This window comes from Calypte anna, chromosome 9 (assembly GCF_003957555.1).
Source record: "Calypte anna isolate BGI_N300 chromosome 9, bCalAnn1_v1.p, whole genome shotgun sequence".
NCBI lineage: Eukaryota > Metazoa > Chordata > Aves > Apodiformes > Trochilidae > Calypte > Calypte anna.
This window is the reverse complement of record NC_044255.1, coordinates 8,108,143-8,129,454: the sequence shown is the minus strand read 5'-3', so window position 1 is coordinate 8,129,454 and position 21,312 is coordinate 8,108,143. Positions and strand designations below refer to the sequence as shown.

The 21,312-nt window shown below is 47.0% G+C and overlaps 2 protein-coding genes across 17 annotated transcripts in view; both read right to left on the bottom strand.

Moving 5' to 3' along the window:
- Positions 1–446: 446 nt before the first annotated feature.
- Positions 447–8,605, bottom strand: SNORC (secondary ossification center associated regulator of chondrocyte maturation). Its single transcript, XM_008490993.2, has 3 exons — positions 8,471–8,605; positions 816–1,001; positions 447–556 (listed from the first exon to the last, which is right to left on the bottom strand). The coding sequence occupies exons 1-3, from the start codon at positions 8,541–8,543 to the stop codon at positions 447–449; spliced, it is 369 nt and encodes a 122-aa protein (XP_008489215.1). The 5' UTR covers positions 8,544–8,605.
- Positions 8,606–10,914: 2,309 nt separating this feature from the next.
- GIGYF2 (GRB10 interacting GYF protein 2) overlaps positions 10,915–21,312 on the bottom strand; it is a 75,041-nt gene continuing 64,643 nt past the window's right edge. For 13 of the 16 annotated variants that reach the window (XM_030456262.1, XM_030456247.1, XM_030456250.1 and 10 more), the window contains 9 exons: positions 20,302–20,460; positions 18,859–19,095; positions 18,215–18,337; positions 17,422–17,625; positions 17,089–17,294; positions 16,667–16,821; positions 15,242–15,411; positions 14,543–14,690; positions 10,915–12,705 (listed from right to left, as the gene is read on the bottom strand). In XM_030456262.1, coding sequence (XP_030312122.1) covers positions 12,638–12,705; positions 14,543–14,690; positions 15,242–15,411; positions 16,667–16,821; positions 17,089–17,294; positions 17,422–17,625; positions 18,215–18,337; positions 18,859–19,095; positions 20,302–20,460 — 1,470 coding nt within the window. In that variant the 3' untranslated portion in view covers positions 10,915–12,637. Of the gene's footprint in view, positions 12,706–14,542; positions 14,691–15,241; positions 15,412–16,666; positions 16,822–17,084; positions 17,295–17,421; positions 17,626–18,214; positions 18,338–18,858; positions 19,096–20,301; positions 20,461–21,312 lie in introns of those variants that run through there. The other 3 variants (XM_030456254.1, XM_030456253.1, XM_030456263.1) reach the window with 2 other exon arrangements.

The following is a 21,312-nucleotide window of genomic DNA, read 5'->3' as shown; positions in this document are numbered from 1 at the left end:
GTGTCATCTTCTTCCCCTCACACCAATACCCACCTCTGCGCCAGACCCCTCAAATGGTGGAGGTAAACCGGCCCAAAGGGTGGGAGTGGGCCTGAACACAAACATGGGGTGGGGTGAGAGCAGGGAGGTATTGGGGTGGTTTACACCAACCAAACAACCCAAGGAAAGCTGTGCAAGGTGAGCCCAGGTGAGCTGCTTCCTGCTCAGAGACCGTTGCTGCCACAGATCTCTCCTGGGTGCTGTGGTGGAGCATGCCAGGGCTGGGTGCTCTAAGGAGATCTGTACACCAGGAACAAAAAGTACTCAGGGGCGGCTGCATTGCAGCACAGAGGTTGGAGCACCCTTGGCTGCTTTTCTCCTCAAAGGGGCTGCTGGCAGATGGGGAGCGGGAGCAGGGCAGGGCAGGAGACAGACTGGTTGTGTTACAGAAAACACTTTTACTGTGTTCAGGAGGCTGAGAACTTCCTCAGCGTGATGATGACCAAGGCCACAAGCACAGATGTGCCCAGAAGGGAGGCGATAACAATGGCACCGATAGCCCCGGGCCCCAGTGAGCCTGCAGAGAGAGAGAACAAAGTGGTGTGAGGTCAGAGGAGCTGACTGTCCCACATGGAAAGGGCTGGGACACCCCAGAGCCAGCATGTCCCCAGCCACCTGGCCACACTCCCACCCAGAACACACTGCACTGGCCATGGTGGCCATTCCCCGGTCCCTGCACAGCTGAGCTGTGTTCTTGTCCCCCCCCTGGCCAGGGAGGGGCTTGTACCAGAACCACATTGTGAGCACCTGCATGCAAGCCCTCATCAGCCACCTACCATCCCCAGCATCCAGCCGGTGCTGGTGGGTCGTGTCCTCAGGTTCCAGCTCGGGAGTGTGCGGGGGGAAGGCGGTGGCATCTGACAGTCGAGTCGTGGTGGCAGCAGCATCGAAGGGACCGGCACCAGAGGGCAGCTCGGGAGGATCGTTCCAGAGGGCGGGGACTGTGCCCTGGGGGTACTCTGCTGGAAGATGGGTGCCCACTGTCACTGCCCGCTGCTGCTGACAGCTTATGGCCACCACAGCCCACCAGGGCCCTGGGCTCCAACTGCCAAGTGCCCCAGGGTGAATGATGGGTGACCCAAGGGCTGAAAAACCCCATGGGGCAGACCCCCCACCCCTCCACAGGGCAGCACCTCTGCCCAGCACCCCTACTCAGAGCTGTCACTGGCAGTGGTGGCCACAAGCTTTGGTGGCAACCTGGTGTGTAAAGGAGCTCCCCACGACCCTTCAGCCTCTCCTCCTGCACACATAGGCCCTGCCTGAACATCTGTGTCCAGTTTGCTCCCAGGGCTGTCACATTCCATCTACAAGTGGTCGAGCCCCCTGTGCTGGCCAAAGTCACATAACCAGAAGGTCCTTCTATCCCACACCACCAGCCCACGTGTAGGGTGGGGAGACACCGGCACTGCCCAGGACAGGGCTGCCCCACACAGGAGCCCACGAGTGTCCCTCTGCCCTGTGCTGGAGGGGTGACAGAGGGGCCAGGCCCTGTTTGATGTCACTGTTCAGCTCTTGTTACTCCTTCCTGCTGTAGGGCCAGGATGAAGGCAGAGCTCTCTCTGTCTGCCTTTGGCTGAGCCCAGTGCTCCCTGTTAATGCCCAGCTTGTTCAGGTAGAAATGGAAGACATTCCACAGCTCCCTGCTGAAACCACTGGGAATGTCACACTGGGATAGGAAAAAAAAAAAAAAAAAAAAGAGGTGGGGGAGAACAAAAACCAAACAGCATAACAGCATCCAGTACCAGGGCCCACCTGAGCTGACACCATGGTGATCTGGGCTGGGAAAGAGGCCAGCAGGAGCTCCAGCAGTGTCCCTCAGTGTGCCAGGGGCATTCAGAGGTAGCCCCAGCACTGCCTGGCACAGCAAGAGAGGTGACAGCAGCACACCTGAGTGCCAGCCCCAGCTTCAAGTGCCTGGAGCCCTCCCTGTCTCCCCTGGCACCCTGTGGGAGAGCACTGAATAACCAGCACTAAGAGGCTCCACCACACTCCCCATAGGAGCTTTGCAGTAGAAGGAGGACCAACCCCAAAACACCTTTGCTGCCTGTTCAACCCCCCTGCTAGGACTCCCCGCAGGGCTCATATCCAAGAGTGGCTCCCAACACCCTTGGATCTGTTTGAGGCTGCCTGCAGACTCAGGAACACAACAGATTCCATACTGGATTTGCTAGGTTTAACTCCTAGGCACTCGAGCTGCCAGTCTGAGCTCAGGTTGTGCCAGGTCAGGCAGACAGCACCAGCACACTCCAGCTGCCCACCCACCCCAGGAGACACCAGGAGAAGCAGTGAGCACCAGGTCCTCACACTCTTGGTACGGCTGTAGTCACTGCATCAGAGGTGGCATCTCAAATGCCAATATGAGCACACATGACATTTGTGCTCCACCAGGGCTCCCCAGAAACACCCAGGCCCTTCACAGGGCTCTCCCCAACCCATTCTACAAACCCAGCCAGCAGAGCTGGAGACTCACATCCCATCCAGCAGCTCTTCCAAGTAGTGCCATTTCCAGTGGACCTCTCTTCTATAAATCCTGTGCTTTGGCTACCAGAGGAGAGATCAGGAGGAAATACAGAATTTGGAGAGTAAATGTAGTTAAAACAACAAGGAAAGGACCTGAGCAGAGCTGGGGCTGTTTGGTTAGCAGTGGTGATGTTAGGATGCTGTTGGTTTAGGCACACAGCAAACACAAAAATGCTTTTGAAACCCTGGTCCCAGCCTGCTTTGGCAAGTGGAGAAGCTCCACACACGAGCTACACTTCAGCCATGACCTTCCTGACTGTGTCAACACCACCAGGGCCAGCACCAGCACCACAGCCCCTCTCATCTGCCAGGAGAATCCCCCCACCAGAAGAATGCCATTGCTGCACTTCCCAGGAATGTTTCTCTCGCCAAAGCCAAAAGGACTGGGTGTACCCTCACATCTGACCCCAGGGAAAGTCTCAGATGATCTGTAACAGACATAGGCACTGGCCGGGGAGGTTGTAGGACCTGGAGGGGATCTTCACAACTCCGTGTTCTCAAAGGGACAAAGAGGAAGTGCTTACCCCTTCCAACCATAGCTCTTTTTCTAACTGGGGCCACGGTTCCTGAAAGTCTCTCCTGTCCCCAGTTCCTCTAATTCCTGAAAAATATTGCAGCCCCCTAAGCAGGGCACAGAGCTAATATTTCATAGCAAAATAAAGAGGAAATGGTTTCATTTGCTTATGATCTCATTGATTTTTAAGACCTGAATAGAAGCCTGGACGGCTTCTGGATATGTATCTTGTTCACTCTCCTCACCTGTTAGCGACACTTTCAGTTCACCCTCGCAGAGATAGCACAATGTGCCAAACATGCTTTTGCTGTCCCGAATTGTTGCAGTTTTCCCTCAGCAGTGCTTCACCCAAGGGAAACACAACCCTCTCCCTTTAGCAGGCTCCAGCTCCTTGTTGACCAGAGCTGTCAGCTCAGGAGCAGTACCCACAAAGTGCAACACCCAACTCTAAGCATCACTGAGAGAGCCAGGGATGGCTGCTGGGTCCCCCCTTTGGTTCCTGCACCTTGATGCTGCTAGAGCAGACGCTGAGAGCCCTGCTGCAGACACCGGGGGAGAGAATCACATGGGCACTGTCCCCAAAGAAGGCTTCCAGCAGGCAGGGCTCACCAGAGAGAACCCACTGCAGCCAGGCAGAGCACCTGCCCACAATAAGCACTTTTCCTTCCAAGACTGGCTTTTCATATTCCCTCCTGAACTAACAGTTTGTCTCTTCACATGCCTGCCTGCTTGAGAAGCCCAGCCCAGCCACCCACACAAGGCCCCCCACACATCCAGCAGGTTTCTTTAAGGCCCAGAGCAGATGTCCAGCAGAGCGGCGATGGATGCCATGCTCCCACTTCAGCCCTCTGGTAAAGGGTGGGAAGGACAGAGCTTGAGTTGGGTACCAAAGGCCAACACACACCATCAGTAAAGTCTCACACGTCTCCAAGTGGGAGATGAGGCTTCTTCCAGTTGCCTGTTGGACAATCTCACTCAACAGGCTCTGAGTACAGGTGTGGGACCTGGTTCAGGAGGTTTAGACCTCTGCTCTGCTGGTGATGTTTTGAGTGACCACCACAAGCCCCTCTCCCTCCTGGAATGCTTCCCTGCACACGAGTAGGAGACCAGGACTCCAAACATGATCTACAGGAGCAGAAGGCATGGAGCAGCCAAGCCTGCCCACCTGCATGGCTACTGTCACCCCAAGTGCCAGGAGGAGGACATGACCTCTGGGCTGGAACCAATAACCCCAAGTGATAGCTCCAGACCCAGTGGTGACCTTTCATGGGGAGAGGACAAGCTACAGGGACCTCCGTGGCCCTGAGGCAGAGCACAGTGATTTTCACTTGTGTGAAGAAACCCAAAGGCATCACAATCTCAGGGGAAAAAGTGTAGTCAAGGGTTGGAAAGCAAACATCCATGGCCAGATGGTGCACAGTTTTCCTCTTTACCCAAGAATTTTGTAGAACTACCAGGAAAGATGCTTAAAACACCTCATCCATCACATGACCAGATGTTTAACATCTGGGTGAGGGCCATGCATCAGCTGCACTGGCAGCAGCCACAGGACCCACTCTATCTCCAGGAAAACCCACCATGGTTTCTTACCCCAGGGGCAGCAGTTGGGCACACAGGGGGCTACCAGGGTAACCTCCCCACTGCCGAGCCCTCCTGCCTGGGTGCCAGGGGCTCCCAAGGGAGAGAAACCTCAAGCCCTGGCACAAACCAGCTCTCCCTAGCATAAAACCTCTCTTAGCAACGGGGCACTGAGCAGGGCAGCTGCTGCTCCACAGAGTGCCAGGGAAATCCACCTGGTGAAAACACAGTTTGAGAGCATCTGAGAGAATAATCTTAGTTACTGGGGGTTTACTGGGCAGAGATGAAGCCTGGGGAAAATGGGGTACACTGAGGCCAGAGCAAAGGAAGAAAATAAAGTTACTACACTCCATAAATACATACTCCATGAGTGTCTGAATGACACAAGGACCTGGCAGGGCTTCATCTACATGAGCTGTAGGGAGATCCAGAGGGGATGATCCAAAGGCAACTTGACAAAACCTCTATTTCCATGCTCAGTGAGAAGGAGGAGAGGTGAGCTGCCAGCATAGCAATGTGGTCACCAGTACTACAGACACTCAGTGGCCAAAAGGTGAGAAAGGCAAGAAGAGTCTCTGGAAGAGTCTTCACCAGTGATAGCTCTTGAGGAAGCCAACCAAATCTGGAGGAACCTTCAAGATTAACTCCCCATCAACCAGATCCTCTCCCACAAGCAGACTGCAAGACCCCTAGGCAGATGTGACCACCTAACTTCTTCATCCCTGGAGGTCACTCACCAGTGACTAATATTCTTCCTCGTACAAGCTGGTTCATGGTATATCATCCGCATCCTCCACCTCCAACCCAGTAACCTCAGCTGGGAGCTGATCCCAGTGTCAGTAACCTATAAGCAGTGTTGTTGCAGAGCCAGGTTTAGTAACAGTCTACAGAGTCTTGCTGCCCACCTGGACAAATTTTTTAGAACTGCCACATCTTTGTAAGAAATTTGCCTGACAAAACTACTACTATTTATTACTTATCACATTCTAGTACTTTAACCTCAAAAACTTCCTAATATCTGTTATTCTCCTGTTGTTGAAAATGAAGACACACAAGTTGCTACAGAAAGTGTCCTTGGACAAGGTCTTCTCCTGCATATTTTCCCTTAGCACATCTGCTCTGCTGCATTTTCCCCTACAGGCATTCTGAAGTGCTGCTGCAGTATAACAGTTCCACATTAGCTCAAGATGAGGAAACTGATGAGCCCATTTCAGAGTTCAGATAATAAATATAAAAGGGATTCAGAAGCTGAGGCCTTGCAAAGGCTTTTTACCAACTTCCATTTCACTTGCAGCTCTGAATCCAATCTATGAATTGAAACTGGTTTTGCTGCTAGAATCATGGAAGGCTGAGATTGGAAGGGACCTTAAAGACCATCTCATTTCAACCTTCCCTGCCATGGGCAGGGACACCTCTCATCGAGACAAGGTTGTTAAAAATCTCATCCAACCTGGCCTTGAACACCTCCAGGGAGGGGACAGCCACAGCTTCTCTGGGCAACCTGTGCCACAGTCTCACCACCCTCATACTGAAGAACTTCTTCCTAAGATCCAGTCTAAAAGTATTCTCCTTTGGTTTAAATCTATCTCCCCTTGTCCTATTGCTGGACACTCTTATGAAAAGTCTCTCTCCAACCTTCCTGTAGGTTCTCTTCAGATACTGGAGAAAAATGAGGGATAAAAAAAAAAAGGGTAACAAAATAAAAGTCAACTCTTCACGATACTCCTGAGCAATAAGCCCAGGTTTGGAGAAGGCAGAAGTGGATATTTGAACATGCAGAGTCCTTGAACCAGTTCTGGTTCCTGTTGCACGCAGAGGACATGGACAAAAAGGGTTAGAGACTTGGCTGCTTGTTTCCCCATCTTGGACAAATGGGATATTGGAAAGAGTTTGGTAGCTTGGAGGAGAAATTCATGCTTTCTTTGGTTGCAGAGCCCTGACCACAGCATCCAGGAAACCAGACAAGGTAGGCAAGGAGCCAGATCCAGGTACACAACCCGCCAGTGCTGTGACTGCTATGCCCGCCCAGGTGTCAACCTCAGCTTAACTCCGGAGTCTCACACTGAGATAAGATGAATTCCATAAAGGAAGGGAAAGCTGCATTCTGGACCCCAGGCCTGTGCGGCCCTGTGCTGCGGTGGGAGGGCAGAGGGTGGGTGAGCCCTGGGGCCAGCCCCGGGCTGAACGGGCCCAGGTAGCCACAGCGGGCAGAGGGCCAGGGCAGGGATGAAAGGGGCCTTCACGGGGAGCACAAAGGGCGGCCTGTGAGGGGCGAGGGCCGGGAGCTGCCCTGTGGAGCACTGCGGTCCTGGCCAGCCTTAAACAAACTTGTTTACTGAAAGGCAGGGCTGCAGGGAGAGCAGAGGGGTGTCTGTGTGGGCCCTTCCCTTCTTTGTCTGCACAAGGCAGGAAATTTCCTTTTCTAACGGGGTGAAAATGCTGAAAAAATTCCGCTGTGTGGGAGAAGCCCTTGTGCTGGGGGGGGTGGTACCTCTCCATTCCTTCTGCTCCTAGCATGGCTGGTTCCCTCACATCCTGCTTTGAGGTAGCAGAGAAGAACAAACTTGTTAAAGGTGTCAAGTCTCTAAAATGGGACAGAGAGAAAGCACTGGACCCCTCCTCCACCCCAGGATCCTAATATGTTGCACTCATCAGCACAAAGCTTTTCAGGAGGCACTGGCCTCCCTGTGTGAGTGCAACCCACCCACAAAAGGAATCAAGTGAACTTGGGGTATTTAAGGGAGCAAAGTGATGTAGAGGGACATAGACAGCTGCCTACAAACCATGGTTGTGAAGTGACACAGGGGGACAGGGACAGCTCCCTACAAACCATGGCTGCGCAAAGCCGAGTCAAGAGCAAGTACACGGGAAAGCTGGCAAGGCAGGGGACAAGGCATATACCCACGGAAGAGTGGAAACTTGAAATGGCACAGAAGTCCTAGCTCAGAGGGGGAAGCAGATCAGATTTTACTGGAAATTAATAAATTTCTGCAGAGTGAAATACTGCTAAGAAAATACCTTACACTGCTGCTGGGAGCACAAGCAAGCTACAAACTGAAACTGTGCTTAAAACATTAGTGTTTCACTGTACAAAAATCAAAGCTCAGGGTTTGAGAAGGAAAACATCCACTTTTTAGGGCTCTTTTTAGTTACTTTACAGGTTTCTCAGCAAGGTATCCTACAATTGGAGGACCTGTGGGGGCACTACCAGCTACGGTAATTCTGTTCTAGGTGCAGTGATAAATTCCCCTACCTGTGTGAAAGCTCTTTAAAAATAAATTATTTCTTTTGCTGGAAGGCTGGCCAGGATCTCCCCACTAGGGTAAGCTGCAGTCCAGCCTTGCTCTAGGTCTTGGAAGGCAAGACAAGAGCATAAAACGAGTGCTGTGCTCCTGCCTGTTCCTTTGGCCTGAGCAGCATGCCTGCCTGCAGCAGAAGGCATGGAAAGAGCCACAAACTGGCATTAGCCAGAGAGAAATGTTTCTTTTCATGCTTGTAACTTCTCCCCAGCATGAAAAACTGTCCAGTCACCTGCCAAGCACACCCCAGCTCCTGCAGCCAGACCTGTCACTTGCTGAGGCTCTACCGCTGCTCAGCCAAGAAGTGACAGAGGATTCTCTCCATTTTCCCCCAACAGAAGCAGGGGATCAGGATGGAAAACTTATTTGTACTCGCCACTGACTGCAAAGCTATTTTCCATTAATTCTAATTCAATAAACACAGATATTTTTAGGGGAGGGAAAGGGTTATTGGAAGGAAAAGGGAGAAGCAGGTTAGTAAAAGATCTCCTGTGCTTTAAATGCAAACAAAGCTCCTTACCTGCCAGCATAGTAGGAACCAGGCTGCCACACAGCGCGAGCAGGACCAAGCAAAGGACTCTGTGGTCGGGCATGGCTCCCCTCAGGAATAAGTGTCAGCAGGAATTCTTAAAACTCTTCAAAGTACAAAACAACTTGGAAGTGTCACTGATATAATAAAAACTTTGTCCAGTCAGGCAGGAAAAAACTAACCAACCAACCAAAACCCCCCAAAATTTCCTTCACACCAGCAAGTGGACAGAGGGAGTGCAGAGCCCAGCAGAGCCTCTGTGTCTGCCTCGCAGAGCACACACCTCCTCCCAAAGGCAGCTCCACCCTCCCAAACCTGTGCCTACCACTCCACAGGCAGCCCAGTCCTTGCACCCCATGCCCTGCCAGGCCCAGCAGCTGTTGGCCAGCCCTGCTCTGGGGACACGGGGATGCTCCTGGCCTGCCTCCCCACCCATGGGGTCACACAGGAGCCTTTGGGTGGACAATCCTGACACCATGCCAAGCTCTGCTCTCTCCTGGGTATGCAGGGTGATCCTGCTCTTTCCAGGGTGGGCAGAGAAAAAGCCTCCACCTTTTGAGATTAAAACGCTCTGAAACAGTCACAGCAGCTCTGTGGCACCCTCCTCCAGCAGGTTCAAAACTGACAAGGGCAGCCCTGCTCCTTAGAACCTGGCCAGGCTTCCAGGAGAGCCATGGTGGGCAGGCAGAGTCAGCAGCCCCCTGGGAGCAGCAACCCCACCCACCCTATGGGCTGCTGACAAGTTCACAGCAGAGAAAACTAAGGTTAGTTTCCATCACATTTCCAGGGTGCTGGGAAAGGATGGAGTATATAAAAATGGGAATGTTCCAGCTTACTGCAGAGGACAGAAAAATATCAGTAAGATTTTTTAAACTGTTTTGAGGATGAAGCACTTCATGGTTTCTGTTCAGAAAAACCCGTTGTAATGAAGTACACAAACATCCCCAACATCACATATGTTCTGAAAAGATGACAAAGGAAGTTCTGTCCTAAATTTCAGATTCAGATTTTTCTGGTAAAGATCTCTCTGCTTTTTGGACTCCCGCCAGGCAGCGAGGCACAGCTCAGGTGTCCTTTTCAATCATTCTGCCTGGTGCCTTCTTTGCAAAAGCACCCGGACAGGAAAAGCAGAGGACTGAGCACTGTTCTTGCAGCAAATCGAGACGTTAGGGAGCAACCTGGTGACACATGCCCAAAAGAAACCTCAGGTATCTTTAGTGTCAAATTCAACAACTTTCAAACTCTGATGAGATCCTCATTAGCTTTACAGATTCATGTTCTGTCTGAAAAGGTGCTGGAAGCACATAAAGATCCAGCTGCAGGCACAAAGATGCAGCTCCTATTTTTCTCATCCCTACGGACCCCAATGTACAGAAACAGGCCCTCATTTGTCACAAAAGGTGACAAGGCAGTCACTTGAGCACATGATCTGAACATGCCAGCATCTTACCTTTGTACTGAAGGCAGAAACCAGAGTATTAGAATATTAAAAGCAAGATCTTCCACACCAGTTCATTATCTACTAAGTTTCAGAAGCCGAGTGAGGTTGCCAGTGTTTGACGAATTACTGCACACTTTCCCTGCTTGCCTTTCTGCATTTTTGTTTAACAATTTTTTTTCCTTTCCTGATCCCACTCTGAGGTGGAAATTAACAGTTTTTTTCTTATCTGTTACATAGTATATAGAGTAGTCCAAAATTAGCTTGTGGAAATTAGATCATACCACCAAAACAACAGAAAGTACTTATGAACCAGACACCTTATATACTTAAAAATCCCAAAGACATTAAAACAAAGTCAAATTATCAGCCTTGTTCTGTCCAAGACAGCAACTAAACATCACACAAAACTACTCAGATCTTAGCACACTGATTTCATATTCCTTGTGGTCACGTGAATCGTAGGACATTTCTCTTTTGACTGGGATTTTCCACACAAAAACTAGCAATTAATAATAATAATTAAAAAATAAGATTTTGTCTTAAAAAAGCCTACAAGGTGTCTGTGTGGAATTTACACTGAGGGGAGAAATAAAACCTCTCATTTAGGGAAGGAATTGGAGTGGGTGGGGTGGCAGAAGAGAGTCCATGGCAGGGTGTTTGCAGCCACAGAAACCCAGCTGGGGCTTCATCTCTCCTGCATAAACACCAGGAACACATGCATGCGTTTCTGTTCAGTGAGGGAGGGGGAATTAGAGCTTTCTTGTCAGAATTTTCCAATCTCAACTTACTGGTGTTTATATGAACTCTAAAATTACCAAGTAGAACCCACCGGTGTTTCTCACGAGGGAAGAAATAAAGCAGCAGCTGTAGTTCCACATCCTGTGCATTCTGCTTGTTGTTTCTTCATGAAAACTGATGCGAGCTTTGCGTCAGTTTTAGCACCAGGAATTCTCTCAAAACTCAGCTTTGACAAAAGCAAGCAGAAAGTTTTCTCTCAGATATAATACAACCAGGTTTTATTTAAGTTCTCTCTTTCCCCCCCCCCCACACTGGCAAAAGTTCAGAGGGAGTTTAAAGTTTTGTAAACATTTTAACTACCCCTCTTCCCCCTTTTATGAATTTACAAAGCAAAGGAGAGAGGGAGACCAAATTTGCAACAGTTCCAAGTCTCTCCATGCTACTGGATCCAAAAACTATATACAAGTCTGCAGCAGTCTCTGTATAGTTACTGTACATGTTCGGGGGCAGGGGGAAGAGAGAGGAGGAAGAGGAGGAGCAGGGGAAGGGGAAGGTGACCCCCAAAAATGAATAAACCAAATGAAATAAAAATCCAAAGCCAAACTGCTCTTGAGCAACTCGAACTGTTTTCTTTAGGCAGTGATGACAGACAGACAGACACCTTTATACAACTCCACCAGAACTGTAGCGTATCTCCCTTGGCAGGTTATAACCCTCTGGGGACAGAAGATGGGACCAGGGGGTTGAAACTAAGTGCATTTGGCAGTTTTCCTTTTCTTTCTTTTGTGGTGTGTGCACATGGGTGGGTGGAGAAGGGAAGGTGGTGTTAAATCTTTCCGTGAGAGAGGAAGGTTACGACTCCATAAATACTTAAGCATGATGGATCCCAGTGAAGGTGTGTGAAGTAGCTTAAGGTGTAGAAGATAAGCAGGGCCGTCATTGCACATAGCTTCACCCTCCACAGTCTCTCTTCATGGCAAAAGGGCATCTCTGCTGGCCAGCCTAAGAACTGCTCAACATGACAGCTAGCTAAGATTGATAGGGTACATATTGTAAAGCCAGTGTTCACCCTCACCAAAGACTAAAGATCCACACGGTAAAGATCCTACTGTCTCTTAAACGAGACAAATTTGCAGGAAAAAAGCTCAAAATAAACTGGTCCTAACCCTCCGAAGGTAGCATTTAAGGGATGAATTCAACCTGAAAGAAGATATGCCACCCCCCTGTTTTTTTTCCCAGAGCAGAAGTCCCCACTTGTCCAAGAAGGCTGGAAAGATGCCGATGGGGAACTCCAACAGCTTCAGCATCACCACCTAATGAAGACAGGCTCGAGCTTTCCCTCCAAAAATAATGTGCTGAGAAGGGCTGGCAGGGGGTGTGCAACTTCAAACCAACCCAAGCTAAACTGCGCCCACCACCGCCCCTCTCCTGCTGTTGCCAGTTCTAAGGTTAGCTTATGAATGCAACTCCTGGCCTGGGAGAGCACCTCTTGCCCTGATGGAGCACGGAAGTCAGTATCGGTGTGGCATTTTGGTTTTGACCAACATCTGTTAACCACAAACTCTCTCTCTCTCTCTCCATGAACTGCACGTGTTGGATGTGGGAAGAATAATCATGAGAGAGAAGCAACAGTTTGCAGAATCCCAATTGATTTTTTTTTTCTCCAGGTTATGTCAGCAGAAGAAATCACAGCACAGTGAAAGCTTGCTGCCCAAATCAGCCTTGTTGGGAACGAATCCTACATCTCCCACCCTCCCAGGGCTCTGAATAAAGTCCACTCGACTCTAGGCCACCAGCATGAACACCACCTGTGCAGTCCTGGGCAGAAAGGGTTTTCTGGGGCTAGAGGAAGCAGCCTGAGATGATCAATTCTGTGATTCACTGCGAGGCGAAGAAGAACACATGGTGGAGAGTACTGTGTCCAAACGGAGAACCCATGGTTAACAGATGCAGGAAAAGCCAAGTTTATTTGCACATGCTCAGTAGTCTTCCAAAGTCTCTATTTCTCCCATATTGAGCCGCTCTGATGAGGCATTCACTGAAAACCCTGTAAACCAGAAAGGACTTTTGTTAAAAATCTAGACAGGTTATGTTATATTTGATGCAATACAGCTGGTACATGCACTAGCATGTGTACATTAAATACACAAAATAAAACCCCAGAGAAATTCAGGAAGGGTGGAGATTAACTACACAAACTGTTTTTTGGTTTTTTTCCTTAATAAACCAAAGATAATAATTTGTATACTTATGTAAGTGTCACTCTCAAAACAGATCAAGCATCAGACTGGTTTTAACTTGCATTTTAAAAATGTCATCTGCAGCTCTGGTCTGGTATCAGGCACAGTAGTGAGGTGGCTCAGCAGCCTCTTGGAAGGGAGCACACCTGAGTCAACTGGCACTTGGAGTGCCTGTCAACACGATGCTTACAAGGTTCCAGAGGCAGAAATAACATTTTGAAGGCAGAATCCATCAGGCTATGCAGATGGCTCAAATTGCACCTGAATTTCTACTCTACCCACTGGCTGTAAGTGCTGATGACATGACACGTGAGAAGTGCAAGAAAAAATTCCAACATGTTGTATGCAACTTGCCTACCGAAATCCAGTTCTTACGGTTTTACCAACCTAATATGGACTATGAGGAAAAGGAAATTTTTCCTGAGTAAGGCTACACAACACAAACCTGACATTTCCTTGTCTCGACACTGCTACTTGCTTGCTCTGTGCTAGAAAACAAACTCCTTTTCACAGCCATTATCTTCAACAGCTAGGAAGTGCTCTGTTCAGTAGGTTTAAGGAAATTGTTTTGGCTCCCTCTCGTGGCAGTTTGCTACACCTAAAAGGTTTTGGAATTTTTTTGTAATAGCATACTGGTTTTTAGGAAGCAGCATCTGTTACTTCTCCTACAGTTGCAACCTCTGAATTGGTTTTAGTGATTATCTCTTCACATGACATGAGCAGTTTTTTAAACTATTCAAGTGAATACCCAGATCGGCCTCACCAGACTGGCACCTCAGAGTGGCTTAAGGCAGGAATTGCACTGAAAAGTTCAGTATGCTTCAGTCCAAAAATCATTGATTGAAAAGATAAAAAACAAAGGCAGGGCTCTGGCAGAACCTTAAAAAAACCAGTGACTTCCAGATAGTCAGTAAAAGGCTGCTTTTAATGAAAAAGAGCTAAGTAGGCCCAGCACAAAAAATACTGGCCCAATGTGGTGCCCTGGTTTCTTTTTCATCACACCCAGCACAAATGTGGAGATGTTTTTTCTAGAAAAATCCTACAATGCTTTACATCCCCCAGTGCTCACTACTCACATACTTAGACCATGCCCTTGCATCTTAAAGGCCACTTTAAAGAAATCTCTACCCAACACATAACCACTCAGACAAAGAAAATAAATAAATAAGACTGTGATTGATGTTATCATCTCCACTGCTTCCAATTGAAAACTTGAGCACTTTTCATCTTTTTTTCATAAGATCTTTGCTATCTTTTCTGACTAGGGTGATTAGCTCATCTAAACAGGCAGGAAGGAATCAAGCCTCAAGATGCTATCCCTAATGAACAACCCAGAAAGTGTGGTTAGGTCAACTCAAAAGATGAAAGGCAGTTTCACTGACATGCCTGAACTACTTAACAGTTCCCAGGGATAACAAAGGTACTGAAGTGGCCTTTTCACGAGGGACAAGGGACAAAAATTTTGACAAAAATTTCTGAGAAAACCAATACAGAATTTTTGAAATCATTAAGTAGTAATAATGAAATTCTACAGATGTTTCAACAACTACCTTTTTTATTCAAATCTAGTATTCCCATTTAAGGCTAATAATTCTACAAGGCTTTCCCAAAATTAAATGTTAATTTCTAAAATTAAAATCTGACCTAGCAAGCTGGGATCTGCACGAACCATCTTCTGTTTCTTCTTTTTCTTCCCACTCTGCACAGCTTCAAAATTGGATTGCTGGTTGTTGCTCTGATTAGTTTGAAAGACTGAATGTAGCGAGCTGTGGTTCATTCCCCACACTGAATCCTAGAAAAAGAAGGGAAATACAGGATAATAACATGCAATGAAGTCTGGTTGTTGGTTTACACCGAAAACATTCTGAGAGCCCAAAGCACTTTCTACATTATGTGTGGCAGCACTAGCTGGTGATGCATCCATCCAATACATTTTTGTCTCACTGTCCTGGATGCAGTCCTGGGTGAAGTGCTCTGGGAGATCCTGCTTTAGGGGGAGAGTTGGACTGGATGATCTCTAGAGGTCCCTTCCAACTCTGGTAATTCTGTGACTCTGTCCTCAAGCCTATCTGGGAGCAGCACCCTGAGACATTACTGGATCTAGAGTTGGCCCTAGATGGTAGTTATAGAAGAAACTTGATTCTGCAGTAATTATTTGAAATCTGTTTTATTATTTGCGTTTTGCGTTTTGCAGTTTTGCGTTTGCTGTAAAATCCTGCTCCTCCTACTATGATTTTTTTGTTCTTTGATTCTATGATTCTATCAGTCTAGCAGAAGTGAAGACTCCTCAGCCTCAAACACAGCCTCCAGGCACTGCTGAGGGCTGCAGTGAGGAGGATTTACCTGTTGCTGTTGCTGCTGCCGCTGCTGACTGGCTTTCTGTTTGGCACGGCGCTCAAGAAACTGCTTGGCAAACTCCTTGGCCTCAGGAGTATCTCCAAGATAGGCTCTGATGTAATCATGGACCTCATAGGGAGACTCCACTTCCTTCAGGAAAGAAACAAACGTGGGAACTGCAAGAAGAAGGCAGACCATGAGGGAAGGCTGTTGATATCTCAAGATGTACGTGCAATTAACACAAACTTGGGATTTGTGTTTCAAGTATTTGCAAATCTGGTAGCAACTGCAAGCAGTTTGCCCTTGTAGAGCCCTAAGATGCCCCACTTCATCTATTCTACTGTCAAGGCAAGGAGAGGAAAGGAAGCTAATAGGGTGAGAAGGACAACTAAACTGACCATCCTAAAGCTACTTACCCCAGGAGCTTCAGACACTGTCAGCTTTACAGCTCAAATTTCATGCTAGGCCCAAACAGAAGATACTTAAGCCTCAGAGATGCCATCAGCAATCTCTTTTTGGCCAAAGCAGAACAGATGAGTCTCCAACAGTGGCTGTCCTGACTTGCAAGCACCATGTACAACAGCTACCTGACTCACAAGCCCTCTTTACCATCTTTTTTTCTTTGGAATACTTCTGCTGCACTGAAATTTTTTACTACTGAGACAAGCAAAGCTAATCAAGCCAGGAAGACATGAGGACAACAGGCTGGCACCCCCGGAATTGGGGAAGGCCACTGTGTTCATGAGGCCCTCCAGGGCCCAGCCTCTTCCCAGTCACCACAGGCAGCTCATCAGTACACCACAGATGGGGCCAACACATCAATTCCTGTATCTCTTTCCCATGAGGAGGGAAGCTGTGGCACTGCCATGGAGTGAGGGGTGATCCTGCTCAGGAGCAGCACCAGTTCAAGGGTTCCACAGAACCCCAGCTAAGCAGCTGCTGGAGGCAGGAGGATATCCACAGACCTTTGGTACAAGAATGTATCTGTTGATCACCTCAGACTGGGCATTCCTCTGCATGCCCTCCAGCAGTAGTAGTAAAAAATCCAACCAGTTTCCTGACAAAAAATGTTTTGCAGAGGGGCACAAGGTAATTTGGCACGTAATTAAGAGTGAACTGGGCCCTCACCCATCAGCCTGATAACATTTCCATGACCACCAGAAGTCCTCAGCAAAGCTCTGGGTGGCACTTCCAAACTGTTTCCAATCCCCTGAGATTTACCCCAGAAAACACCACAGAGAAGATGAAGCAGCCAGTTCTTCAGACCACTGATGAATGAAGCCACTCTGCTGACTGAAGAATGAAGCCATTTTTAACGCATAAAAGCATTACTTTGACGTCATTATGGCTCCCTCAGAACATTCTATCTGGTCAGGAAAGAAATTGGGTATTGTTTCCCACAGTGGATTTACATTCCTCTCCACCTCTTACCATCTAGATTGTTGGCTGTGTTGAGTGCATGAAGCATCTGTTCACACCACTGAGTGAATCCATCCTGGGCTTTATTAACCCCCTGGAACAATTTCAACAGCTTCTCTTCTTCTTCCACCTTCTTATTTTGTCTACTTGTAATACCTACAGATTTACTGAAATAAACATATATAAAAAATTACCAGACTTATCAACTGCACAGTATATGGTACAGTGCTACATGACTTTACAGGATGCAAACACTGGTTTTTCAAGCAGATGACAAAATAAATTGTGAGTGGTAACCTATTAGCTATTTTTGTTGCTGAAACAGATCCTGAGTGACACAGAAAAATGGAAACACATGAAGATATCATAACTGTTAAGTGATCAACTCAGGAGTGGTAGCCTTTCTTTGCAAAAGCTCCTACACCAGTTCCTACCTGAGGCTGGCATTGCTTTTGTTTTTATTGGTCGAGTTACGAGGTCCCACTTCCTTCACTGCATCATCCCAGAAACCCATGTTTGAGTTTTTGGTATCAGCATTACTCCAGATGCTACTGACTAGGTCAGATGCCCACTGGTTGCTGGGATTAGTGTTTAGGGAGCCCCACACTGAATTCCCAATGCTGGTGTGCAGGTTAGAGTGCTGTTGAAACATAATAAAGAGATCCTGGTTATTAGCACCAGACCTGGTGGAACAGTAATGATCAAACATGGAGAACTGTCATGTACTGCTCCTCTCCACAGACTGAGGAGATAAAGACTGTACATACCGTGGTATTTCTGACTCTGTTCGGCTGCTGGTGCTGCTGTTGCTGCTGTTTCTGCATCTGCCTTGCCTCTTCCTGCTGTATTTCCAGCAGGGACTTGGTAGTGCCAGTTGGTTTGGTGACATTACCCCAGCCTGACAATTTTTGCTGCTGTTGCTGTTGCTGCTGCTGGAGGGCCTTCATCAGTTCACGCTGCTGACGCCTTTGCTGTTTCATGCACAAAATAAAGGCCTTGTCCATACTTTACAAAGGTAATTACGTTCAAAAGTCTACCCCAGGAATTGGTTTTAAACTGACTTCACTCCCTTCTGGACAAGTCTGGCTAATTTATTATTTTTTTAAGCTCTTTCAAATAGGGATATATTGAGTACCAATTGTTTGTTAGTCAGGAAAAGATTGCATTGTCAAATCTTGACAGCAGCCAGTTAAGCATTTAGAGTCTTTGAGGAGGAATATCTACGCTCCCACCATCACTTGGCTCCCTCTCTCCCCTTCAACCGCCCTGGTCTTGTGCATATTTGCAAACGGAACACAGATGTGAATTTTGTATTGTTTTGTGAACATATGACACTCCAAGGGTTAAAAGTTTCCCCTCCTTTCAGATACTTGTATTAAGACACTACAAAAACTTTCAAACAAGTACCTGTTCCTGAAAGATGGGATTTTAACCAAGTTCTGGTATTTCAAGAAACATTCCTCACCCCTTCCATTCCTTCTAACAACATACTCAACAGTTAAGCAGTCACATATTTGAGTCCACTCTAAGAAGCTGCACTCCATTACTGCCAGCATTTACCTCTTCTCGAAGCTGCCGTTCTCGTTCTTCTTCTAACTTCTGTATTTCTGCCAATGACAGTGTGGTCTGGGATTGACAAGCTCCTGAATTTGATTGCTGACCCCATGTTGAAGATGAAGGGAGCTGGGTGAAAATAAACATCATTGATAATTACAAAACACTTCAGAGAGTAACACTCAGGAGTATAAAATGGTATGATTAGGTATGAAAAAGTTAAACCGAATAAATTATAAACTGTATGTCTCTTTGAATTGCACTGGATGTATCACGGTGTCAAAGACACTGCATTATCAAGAGTAACAACCCACCTCTGCCTTAGCAACAGCAATCAGTTGTGATTTCAAAGACCCTAGGAACGCCAAGCTTTTGAAACTTCACACTGGCCTTTACTCATTGCAGCAGAATAACTATCTGTCCCCATCTCAGATCCCTTTCCAGCACATTTCTACTGAATGACCCTTTTTCATTTTTTAACTTGCCTTCCTTTTGTTTCTCCCAGTACTTTCAGTCAGCAATTAACCCTCTTTCCTCCCCAGCTATTTCATCCATCTCTGCTCTGTCCAAGCCAGTCCAGAAAACCCTCAATCCAGCTGTGGTAAACTACACTGACCTGAAGGAAGCAGTTCAACCCCAAAATACATTACCTTCATTTGTGCAAGTTGCTGCTGTTGCTGCTGCTGTTGCAGCCGTCGTAAAGCCTCCTGCTGCTGCTGCCTCTGTCTCATTATTTCTTTCTGGCGCTGGAGTTCCAGCTCCTTGCGCTTTCGCTCTTCCTCTTCCAGCCTCTGCCTGGCTGCCTCCTCCTCCATACGGAGCCGACTTTCTTCGAGTCGCCGCTGAGCTTCCTCCTCTTCACGTGCCCACTTGGCAGCCTCCTCTTCCTTCCCAGGACATAAAGAGGAACAAAGTCTAAGTGGACTTGCAAAATCTAAGCTACCCCTGCTCTGTGGTCTTGCCACTCTGACTGAAGAGAGTAATGTCTCTGGAATCCATATCTGTAATCTTTCCTCTCTATTGTTTATTTACCTACATGTTTTGCAGGCAGAAAACACAGTAATATAGTTTGCAGACCCTATAAATACAAGTTTCCCATTGCTCCATCAAGGAACTTGGCAGAGTTTAACACCTTCCTAGTTCAGCCTGGATAATTTGATGCCACTTTCTTTCTAGGAGTTGTGCACCTTTCATTATGAGCCTTTATCTGCTAATCTATTTTCAACCAAGCATCGCTAAAGTTCCAGGGGAATAAAAACTGACAGGAATGAAAAGGGAGAAAAGGTTTTGACATCAAAGCTGAAGACAGGTGACAAAGAGAGTGATGTTCACTGCTGTGACTCAATACAATCTGCAGAGGAAAAGATGCTTCTGCTAACTAAGGAAATGGCTGTGTGGTAGGATAGAAATGTTGATTAATGACTTATAAGGGGGGGCCTTGAAAATAAATTTTTAAATAATTACTGGCAATTCTGAAGTGGACCTACTATGTGAAGCCAATCGTGTTTCAAGGTTAATTTGATTTAGGGACAGTGACAGTATCAGTTAGGGGGCTGGAAGCTCAAGTTCCCCAATATGAATTTCTAAAGCTGACCCCAAGGAGGAAAACAAAACCAAAAACCTGATAGTAAAGGAAATGAACAGGAAGAAAAAAGTTGGAATTTTGATAGTGGGTATAGTCTTGGCATAACACAAAACAGGAAGACTGGAAAAACTGAACAGATGATGATGATAAAGACAATTCCACAGCCACTCAGAGTGACAATTCAAACACAATATTATTATGGTACTGTACTCTGCTTTTCTTTTGAAGACAGGAGTGGACATATCGTGCTGCAAAGCCACTCTTAAGGCTCAAACAAGAAGGAAAACACTCATTCTGCACAAATATCCTTCCCAAAGGCAGACTGGATTCTTATTATTTCATCTGAAATCAGGACACAGGACAACAACCTATTTGTCATTCAAGCAAATGTCTACAAGCAAAAGCGATGATCTCTCGGGCATGGATGCAAGTTTCAAAGCTTGTTTGTTCTGGCAGACTTCATAATTAAATATAATAGATAAAATGGATCCCCTTTGCCATTTTTCACCTGTTTACGAATCATCTCCTCTCGCTGCCGCCTTTCCTCCTCTTCTCTTCTTCTCTCTTCCAATCTTCTAAGTGCTTCCTCCTGCTGTTGCCGTTCTTCTTCCTCCCGCTGCCTCCTTAGTGCAATTTCCTGCTCTCTTTGTCGCCTCAGGGCTTCCTCCTGGAGTTAGGAACACAATGTCCATCTCTAAATGCCATTTTATTGATAAGCTGCATCAGAACACAGACTACAACATGATCTGGCCAGAATAAATGGCCTCAAGAAAAGCTCCACAGTTCCAAGCTAAGCACTAGCAAGATCAACTGAAACACTTCAGACCCAATTCTTAACAAGATCTTTGATGCAATGTGCAACTCACACATAAATGATTTTAATGAAAACAGAAACACATTGAATCATTGAAATAATTTATCTTTGGTTTTAAAAAGAACAGTGTTGAGAATCAAAACAAAGTGTCAGTGTCCTCTTTCCTGTGTATCTATCAAATTTTCTTTTTTTTTTTTGATTGTCAGCTCTAAGCTGGAAGCTCTTCCTGCTCATAGGAGTTTCTAGCACTGAATACTCAAGAGAAGTACAAAACCCAAACTGTGTCTCCAGACACCAGAATTAAGCTGAAGAAGCCCAGAGCTCTCAGGAACACTGTAACCTTTAGAAGTCTCAGAGATGTGGAACTCAATTGAAGGGCTTTCACTGGGCTATTCCTATACTATTCAAATACTATGAGCAGCTAAAAGTCTCCTGAGGGCTTTGATTTTGGGCTATCTTTACGTTATTTAAATAGCTTCCAATAAATTATGTTTTGCTTTCCAGGGTTGGACCAGATGATCCTTGAGGTTCCTTCCAACCTGACATTGTATGATTCTATGAAAATTACTTAACGTAAAACCAAAACATCACCCTTTCCTACCTCTCTGAAGACTGACTGAAACTTTTCCACTCTGGCACTTGGTTTTAGGAGGCACAGGGCAGGACCACCCTTCAGCTGGCTTCCTGTATTACACAGGAACACAT